Source organism: Pelophylax lessonae, assembly GCF_965119305.1.
Source record: "Pelophylax lessonae genome assembly, chromosome: 11".
NCBI classification, from domain to species: domain Eukaryota; kingdom Metazoa; phylum Chordata; class Amphibia; order Anura; family Ranidae; genus Pelophylax; species Pelophylax lessonae.
Window position 1 is genome coordinate 8,744,267 of NC_138778.1, and position 9,136 is coordinate 8,753,402.

The following is a 9,136-nucleotide window of genomic DNA, read 5'->3' on the forward strand; positions in this document are numbered from 1 at the left end:
AAAGGAGAAAAACTTGAAAAAAGAAATCTATTGCGGCCACCACATCTAAGGTCTCACAGGTTGCAATATTCTATTTTTGTTGCTCTTGGGTTTAGATGCGCTTTATGTTTACTGCATTTCTGGCACCACTTTGTCTTATGTAGACAAATTCTGCTTTTCATACAATGCTAAATCTCTCCGTTCAGAAAACAATAAGTAAAATTCCCACAGAAAATCCCTCTATAAATGGAAGTATTGGGGTGTGTACCTGGCCGGGGGAATCAGTCTTCTGGACACCCCATCCTGTCTGTTCTCCAGAAAAGTTTCCTGTGTAGAAAACTGAAACTTCAGAAGATGAGAAATCACAGAGATAGTGAAACACAAAACACCGCCTGTCTGCGAGATTCCACAGTACAAACCTTCAATGTATACAGATATTATCAACCTAAAGGGCATCTAAAGACAAATAGCTGAAATGACATAGTATGGCTGGGTGGCCGGTGTTTTATATACATCTTCTTACATACATCTGCCACACTGTACAGTCCTTCCTGTCCAATGAGGATAAGACAGAGTATCAATACAATCACCTCTGTCCAATAAGGATATGAGAATGTATCAATATTATCACCTCTGTCCAATGAGGATAAGACAGTGTATGAATACTATCATCTCTGTCCAATAAGGATGTGAGAGTATCAATATGATCACCTCTGTCCAATGAGGAGAGGACAGACGGAGTAGCAGAGGAATCTTACTGAATGGATGTGTTGTGTGTATTACAATAGCTGTACAAAGGGGAAAATTATCCAACAGAAAAAAACAGGAGGAGGAGAGGGGAAGAGAGGCAAGAGGAGAGGGTACGGGGGGAGGAGGAGATGGAAGAGGAGAGTGTACGGGGGGAGGAGAAGATGGAAGAGGAGAGTGTACGGGGGGGAGGAGGAGATGGAAGAGGAGAGTGTACGGGGGGGGAGGAGGAGGAGGAGATGGAAGAGGAGAGGGTAGGGGGGGGAGGATGAGGAGATGGAACAGGAGAGGGTAGGGGGGAGGAGGAGGAGATGGAAGAGGAGAGGGGAGGAGGAGGAGGAGAGGGTAGGAGGAGGAGGAGGAGATGAAAGAGGAGAGGGGAGGGGGGGGAGGAGGAGATGGAAGAGGAGAGGGTAGGGGGGAGGAGGAGGAGGAGATGGAAGAGGAGAGGGTATGGGGGGAGGAGGAGATGGAAGAGGAGAGGGTATGGGGGGAGGAGGAGATGGAAGAGGAGAGGGTAGGGGGAAGAGGAGGAGGAGATGGAAGAGGAGAGGGTAGGGGGGAAGAGGAGGAGGAGATGGAAGAGGAGAGGGTAGGGGGGAAGAGGAGGAGGAGATGGAAGAGGAGAGGGTAGGGGGGAGGAGGAGGAGGAGATGGAAGAGGAGAGGGTAGGGGGAGGAGGAGGAGGAGATGGAAGAGGGAGAGGGTAGGGGGGAGGAGGAGGAGGAGATGGAAGAGGAGAGGGAAGGGGGGAGGAGGAGGAGGAGATGGAAGAGGAGAGGGAAGGGGGGGAGGAGGAGGAGGAGATGGAAGAGGAGAGGGTAGGGGGGAGGAGGAGGAGGAGATGGAAGAGGAGAGGGTAGGGGGGAGGAGGAGGAGATGGAGGAGGAGATGGAAGAGGAGAGGGTAAGGGGGAGGAGGAGATGGAAGAGGAGAGGGTAGGGGGAGGAGGAGGAGATGGAAGAGGAGAGGGGAGGGGGAGGAGGAGGAGGAGATGGAAGAGGAGAGGGGAGGGGGAGGAGGAGGAGGAGATGGAAGAGGAGAGGGGAGGGGGAGGAGGAGGAGGAGATGGAAGAGGGGAGGAGGAGGAGGAGATGGAAGAGGAGAGGGGAGGAGGAGATGGAAGAGGAGAAGGAGATGGAAGAGGAGAGGGGAGGAGGAGATGGAAGAGGAGAGGGGAGGAGGAGGAGGAGGAGGAGGAGGAGATGGAAGAGGAGAGGGTACGGGGGGAGGAGGAGGAGATGGAAGAGGAGAGGGTAGGGAGGAAGAGGAGATGGAAGAGGAGAGGGTAGGGGGGAGGATGAGGAGATGGAAGAGGAGAGGGTAGGGGGGAGGATGAGGAGATGGAAGAGGAGAGAGGAGGAGGAAAATGGAAGAGGAGAGGGTAGGAGATGGAAGGGGAGAGGGTACTAGCAGGAGGAGGAGATGGAAGAGGAGAGGGTACTAGGAGGAGGAGATGGAAGAGGAGAGGGTACTAGGAGGAGGAGATGGAAGAGGAGAGGGTAGGAGGAGGAGGAGGAGATGGAAGAGGAGAGGAGGAGGAGATGGAAGAGGAGGGGAGGAGGAGGAGATGGAAGAGGAGAGGGTTGGAGGAGGAGATGGAAGAGAAGAGGTTGGAGGGGAGGAGGAGGAGATGGGAAGAGAAGAGGGTTGGAGGGGAGGAGGAGGAGGAGATGGAAGAGGAGAGGGTGGGGGGGGGGGGGAGGAGGAGGAGATGGAAGAGGAGAGGGTGGGGGGGGGGGGGAGGAGGAGGAGATGGAAGAGGAGAGGGTGGGGGGGGGGGGGAGGAGGAGGAGATGGAAGAGGAGAGGGTAGGGGGGGAGGAGGAGGAGATGGAAGAGGAGAGGGTAGGGGGGGGGAGGAGGAGATGGAAGAGGGAGAGGGTAGGGGGGGAGGAGGAGGAGATGGAAGAGGAGAGGATGGGGAGGGAGGAAAGGGGAAGGAAGGAAGGGGAAGAGGAGAGAAGAAGAGGGGGGGGAAGGGAGAGAGGAGTTGCCTATTTCAGTAAAATAAAATTGATTAGGAAATATAATTATGTTTAACAAATGCAGATTCTTCATGACATCCAATACAAATACACATCGGCAGCTCCCTAGAAGTGAACACAAAGTACAATCTCAGGATCTGCACATTACACAGTGTAGTTGCCCCCACCTCGGTACTCAGGTCCCCAATCTCAGATCTGTACCCAGCGTTGTCCCCATCATTATTATTCAAGTCCACCTCCAAACTGCACAATACACAGTGTAGTCCCTGACCTTGGTACCAAGATCACCAATCCCTGAATCTGTACAATACACAGTAAAGTCTCTAACCTCAGTGCTCAGGTCTTCAATCCCTGAACAGTGATCACTCCCTCACCTCGTTACTCAGGTCCTCTCCAAAACTACACAAAACACAGCGTGGTCCCTTACCTTAGTACTATGGTCCTCAATCTGTACAATACACAGTATAGTCCCCCACCTGGGTACTCCGATACCTAATCCTTGAATCTGCACAGTAAACAGCATAGTCCCTCACCTTGGTCCTCAGGTACCCAGTCCCCAAATCTGTAGCAGAACCTGTGCAGTCCCTTACCTCGGTACTTAGGTCCTCCTCTTGGTTTTCTCCTGGTTTCACAGCCGCAGTGGTCACCAATGGAGCTACAAGAGATATGTATGGTTATCAGGTATTAATACCATGGTGATGGTTGGGTCCATGTTCATATACACATCCGTAGCATTCATTCCCTTATAGTTGTATGTATATCAAGTTGTAAAGCGCTGCGTAAACTGTCGGCGCTAAATAAATACTATATAATAATAATTATAATGGTACCAGAATGAGCCTCATGTTAGGCAAGAGGTTAGAAATAAACATAAGAACCTCCATTCAGTAAAGTGTGCAAATGTTACACTACAGCACAAACCAAGAAGACTCACAGGCTTCCTTTTCTTTTTTTTTTTTTGACCAAGCTTCTCCCAAGTCATGCCCCTCCAACGCATTTCGCCTGCTCGAGGGCTTAGTCGTAGAGGTAGGAGTGGAGATGTGTCACCTCTATGTAATCAGAAGAAAAAAAAAAAACATGCTAGGACTCCAAATTTGTCAGATGCCCCCGATGTCGTCACATATGGCGAAACACGTAGTGCGGAGCCAGAACACATGCCACTGCACATGGGCGAACCAGCTGCGGCCATCTTTATTTTGGTAAAAAGGACCATACTTGTAATTTGAATTGTTTTTATAACTTTTAGTGATTGCAAGTGCATTTATTCTTATGAAATATCATGTTATCTTCGGTTTTACGCTATGGAGGGTCTATTTTAGTACATCTTGCCTGTATAGAGCCTTATTACATATTGATTGGTGGGATATATTAAAGTGTAATAGCCTGTCAAGACCCTTGAAGCAGGTTGGAGGCTTTTTGGGTAACTGAATAAGCGCTTTTGACCTTTCCTTAGTGAGGGTCACTGGAATCTGGTAATCCCCCAACTTGGGTCTGCATGGTGGTTCCACTGCTGAAAAGCTTTGAGGCTTTTTTGGGATTCACAATCTTCCATTTCTCCTATTATACACAGTGAAGATTTTTTCAATCACCTTTTGGTTCTTCAGTGGGATTCTTTCTCCATTTATACAGTGCACCCGGAAAGTAATTACAGCGCTTCACTTTTTCCACATTTTGTTATGTTACAGCCTTATTCCAAAATGGATTAAAATTCATTATTTTCCTCAAAATTCTACAAACAATCCCCCATAATGACAATGTGAAAGAAGTTTGTTTGAAATCTTTGCAATTTTAATAAAAATAAAAAAAATCCCATGTACATAAGTATTCACACCCTTTGCTCAATACTTTGGTGAAGCTCCTTTGGCACCAATTACAGCCTCCAGTATTTTTGAGTATGATGCTACAAGCTTGGCACTCCTATTTTTGGGCAGTTTCTTTCTTTGCAGGATCTCTCAAGCTCCATCGGGTTGGATGGGGAGCGTCGGTGCACAGCCATTTTCAGATCTCTCCAGAGATGTTCAATCGGGTTCAAGTCTGGGCTCTGGCTGGGCCACTCAAGGACATTCACAGAGTTGTCCCATAGCCACTCCTTTGTTATCTTGGCTGTGTGCTTAGGGTCGTTGTCCTGTTGGAAGATGAACATTCACCCCAGTCTGAGGTCCAGAGCGCTCTGAAGCAGGTTTTCATCTCTGTACATTGCTGCATTCATCTTTCCCTCCATCCTGACTAGTCTCCCAGTTCCTGCCGCTGAAAAATATTCCCCATAGTATGATGCTGCCACCACCATGCTTCACAGTAGGGATGGTATTGGCCAGGTGATGAGCGGTGCCTGGTTTCCTCCAGACATGACACTTGCCATTCAGGCCAAAAAGTTCAATCTTTGTTTCATCAGAGCAGAGAATTTTGTTTCTCATGGTCTGAGAGTCCTTCAGGTGCCTTCTGGTAAACTCCAGGCGGGCTGTCATGTGCCTTTTACTGAGGAGTGGCTTCCATCTGGCCACACCCATACAGGTGTGATTGGCGCAGTGCTGCAGAGATGGTTGTTCTTCTGGAATGTTCTCCTTTCTCCACAGAGAAACGCTGGAGCTCTGTCAGAGTGACCATCGGGTTCTTTATCACCTCCCTGACAAAGGTCCTTCTCCTCCGATCGCTCAGTTTGGCCGGGCGGCCCGCTCTAGGAAGAGTCCTGGTGGTTCCAAACTTCTTCCATTTACAGATGATGGAGGCCACTGTGCTCATTGGGTCATTCAATGCTGCAGAAATGTTTCTATACCCTTCCCCCGATCTGTGCCTCTATACAATCCTGTCTCCGAGGTCTACAGACAATTCCTTGGACTTCATGGCTTGGTTTGTGCTCTGACATGCACTGTTAACTGTGGGACCTTATATAGACAGGTGTGTGCCTTTCCAAATCATGTCCAATCAACTAAATTGACCACAGGTGGACTCCAATCAAGTTGTAGAAACATCTCAAGGATGATCAGTTGAAGTAGGATGCACCTGAACTCAATTTTGAGTGTCATGGCAAAGGGTGTGAATACTTATGTACATGGGATTTTGTTCAATTTTTTAGTTTTAATAAATTTGCAAAGATTTCAAACAAACTTCTTTCACGTTGTCATTATGGGGGATTGTTTGTAGAATTTTGAGGAAAATAATGAATTTAATCCATTTTGGAATAAGCCTGTGACATAACAAAATGTGGAAGAAGTGAAGCGCTGTGAATTCTTTCCGGATGCGCTGATATATATATTATATATATAGGGCTTTTTTTTCAGCTGGAACGCGGGGGAACGCAGTTCCGGCACCTCCAGGACTGAATGTATGTAATGGCAAGGGGTGCTGGAGGTGTGCTGCAGGGTCTGTTGATGCTGGTTGATCTAATGTCCCTGGAGGGAATCTATTATTGCAGGGGGGTCTGTTGTTGAGGAGATCTGTTGTTGCTGGCAGGGGATCTATTGTTGCTAAGGGTGGGTCTTATGTTGCTGGGGGGTCAGTTGTCTCTGGGAGGGATCTACTGTTGAGGAAGAGGTCTATTGTTGCTGACTGCTGGAAGATCTTTTGTTGTTTCCGGGGGTCAATTGTTGCTGAGGAAGGGAGTGGTATTTTCTTGTAGGTGGTCCATTGTTGCTGGGAGGGGGGGTTCTATTCTTTCAGAGGGTCTGCTGATGCTGGCTGCGAGGAAATCTGATGTTGCTGCTAGGGAGGGGGGTGTTTTGTTGTGAGTGGTCCATTGTTGCTGGCTACATAGGATCTATTCTACTGCTTTTCTTGTTATCATTAACAAGCTCAATACAAATTAGTTAGTACCACAAATGTTACTGTATTATCTAATATGTGGTCTTCGGAGGTGGGTAATGGGTGGAACCAAGAAACGGTGCTCGGAGGTGGGTAGGGGCGGAGACAAGGGGTGACTTGAAAAGGGGGAATTACGGCACCTGTTCTCTGAGAAAAAAAGCCCTGTATAAAATATATACACACACTTAAATTATTTTTGGTGTCTTCTCTATGACCAAGACCAGGGGTCTTCAAACTACAGCCCTCCAGTTGTTCAGGAACTATAATTCCCATCATGCCTAGTCATGTCAGTGCATGTCAGAGTTTTACAATGCCTCATGGGATGTGTAGTTCCGCAACAGCTGGAGGGCCGTAGTTTGAGGATCCCTGACCAAGACCATCAGTGGGCGAAACGTGTTAGGGTGATGCCTTGGGAGGAGACGAAGCTGAAGCTTTTCTGATACACTTAGACCCGGGCGGCTTCCCGCTTCTTTTTCTTTTCTTTCTTTCATAGAAAGGAGAGAAGGACCACGCTGAATAGACAGATGATGTTTGAAGTGCGGGAAACTCTGAGCTCACCGAGTGCCATACAGGACTGATAGAGTCCCTCACCTGTCAGCTCCTGCATGGTGGCTTTATCCAGGATTTTGAAGGACGTGTCCAACTTGAGCGGCTGGCTACATCTCTGACACACGAAGCTGACTTGCATGGTGGATGATTTTGACGTCTCCATCTTCTCACACATCAGAGGAGGGGCAACAAAAAATAAAATTAGAATTATAAAATTATAAAAAAAAATATTATAAATTATAAAGAAAATAAAGGGAGCTTTTTTTTTTTTCCTCCTTTTAACCACTTTCCGACCAGCCGCCCTAGTTTTACTGGCTCTGTTACGCGAAACGACATACCTGTATGCCGTTTCGTGTAGCAGATAGTAGGGGCGCGCGAGCACGCCGCTGGAGGCGCGCAGCTGCGCACACACGTTGATTGGCTTGAGGGGGAGCCAATCAGTGTGTCCGGCAAACACTATGTCCGCCGCCCACCCGCGATCACTCCCCGTGGAGACAGAATGGCTATGTACCTGTATGTCGCTTCGCTGGACCGCTAGCGGGGGCGCACACGCCCATTCACCACAGGGGGAGCCAATCAGTGGGTCCGGCAGCCGCGATCGCTCCCCGGGGAGACAGAATGGCGGTCTGCCAATGTAAACATAGCAGACCACTGTTCTGTCAGTGATGAACACAGGGATCCTCTTATTTAGGAACACAGGTCTCTGTTGTTATCTATATCTGCTAGTCCAACACTCCTCTCCTCCCCCCCAGACTGACAATGTTGCTGTCTGCTGATGCCGATGTACAGGAACAGGGACAAGTACGGGGACAGGGACAAGCAGAGGGACGGGGACAGGGATAGTGAAAGGTACAAGTACAGGGACGGGGACAAGTACGGGGATGGGGACAGGGACAAGTACAGGGATGGGGACAGAGACAGGTACGGGGACAGGGATGGGGACTGGTACGGGGATTGCTACGGGGATGGGGACAGGGACGGGGACAGATACACGTACGCGGACAGGGACAGGTAAAAGGACAGGTACAGGGATTGGTACAGGGACGGGTACAAAGACAGGGATGGGTACAGGGACAGGTACAAAGACAGGGATGGGGACAGGGACAGGTACAAAGACAGGGATGGGCACAGGGACGGGTACAAAGACAGGGATGGGGACAGGGACGGGTACAAAGACAGGGATGGGGACAGGTACAAAGACAGGGATGGGGACAGGGACGGGTACAAGGACAGGGACGGGGACAGGTACAAGGATGGGTACAAGAACGGGGACAGGTACAAGGACAGGGATGGGTACAGGGAAGGGGACAGGGACGGGTACAAAGACAGGGATGGGTACAGGGACGGGTACAAAGACAGGGATGGGGACAGGGACAGGTACAGGTACAAAGACAGGGATGGGGACAGGGACGGGTACAAAGACAGGGATGGGGACAGGGACGGGTACAAAGACAGGGATGGGGACAGGTACAAAGACAGTGATGGGGACAGGGACGGGTACAAGGACAGGGACGGGTACAAGGACAGGGACGGGTACAAGGACAGGGACGGGGACAGGTACAAGGATGGGTACAAGAACGGGGACAGGTACAAGGACAGGGATGGGTACAGGGACAGGTACAAGGACAGGGATGGGTACAGGGACGGGTACAGGTAAGTTGATTCGTGGGAAGTGGTTAAAGAGGTTGTAAACCCTCTCTTAGGATTTTAACCTCTAGGTAAGTCTATAATAAGGATTACCTATAGGTACTGTAAATATCTCCTAAACTTGCACCGTTTAGGAGATATTTACATTTCATGCAGCCGATGATGATGACGTCATCACCACATGCGTTCTGAAGAAACAGCCGCTCGTGCCGTTCCTTCAGAGCCCTGTGCCATGACTGGCGGGAGTGACGTCACACGGCTCCCAGCCGGTAGCACAGCCGGAGTCTGCAGATCTGGAAGAAGACGGGCGAAGATGGATACGGACGATGAGGGCTTCGTTTAGAGGTAAGTGTCACAATGTGCTAGTATGTGATCCATACTAGCACATTATGCATTTACTCTACAGGGAAGAAAACTAAAAAAAAAAAA

The 9,136-nt window shown here is 49.4% G+C and overlaps 1 protein-coding gene across 1 annotated transcript in view; it reads right to left on the minus strand.

Moving 5' to 3' along the window:
- BECN1 (beclin 1) overlaps window positions 1–9,136 on the minus strand; it is a 29,416-nt gene that overhangs the window by 19,530 nt on the left and 750 nt on the right. The window contains exons 2-4 of the mRNA XM_082272690.1: window positions 7,103–7,223; window positions 3,304–3,368; window positions 248–306 (exon numbers count right to left, since the gene is read on the minus strand). Of these exons, the coding sequence (XP_082128816.1) occupies window positions 248–306; window positions 3,304–3,368; window positions 7,103–7,223 (245 nt within the window). The remainder of the gene's footprint in view (window positions 1–247; window positions 307–3,303; window positions 3,369–7,102; window positions 7,224–9,136) is intronic.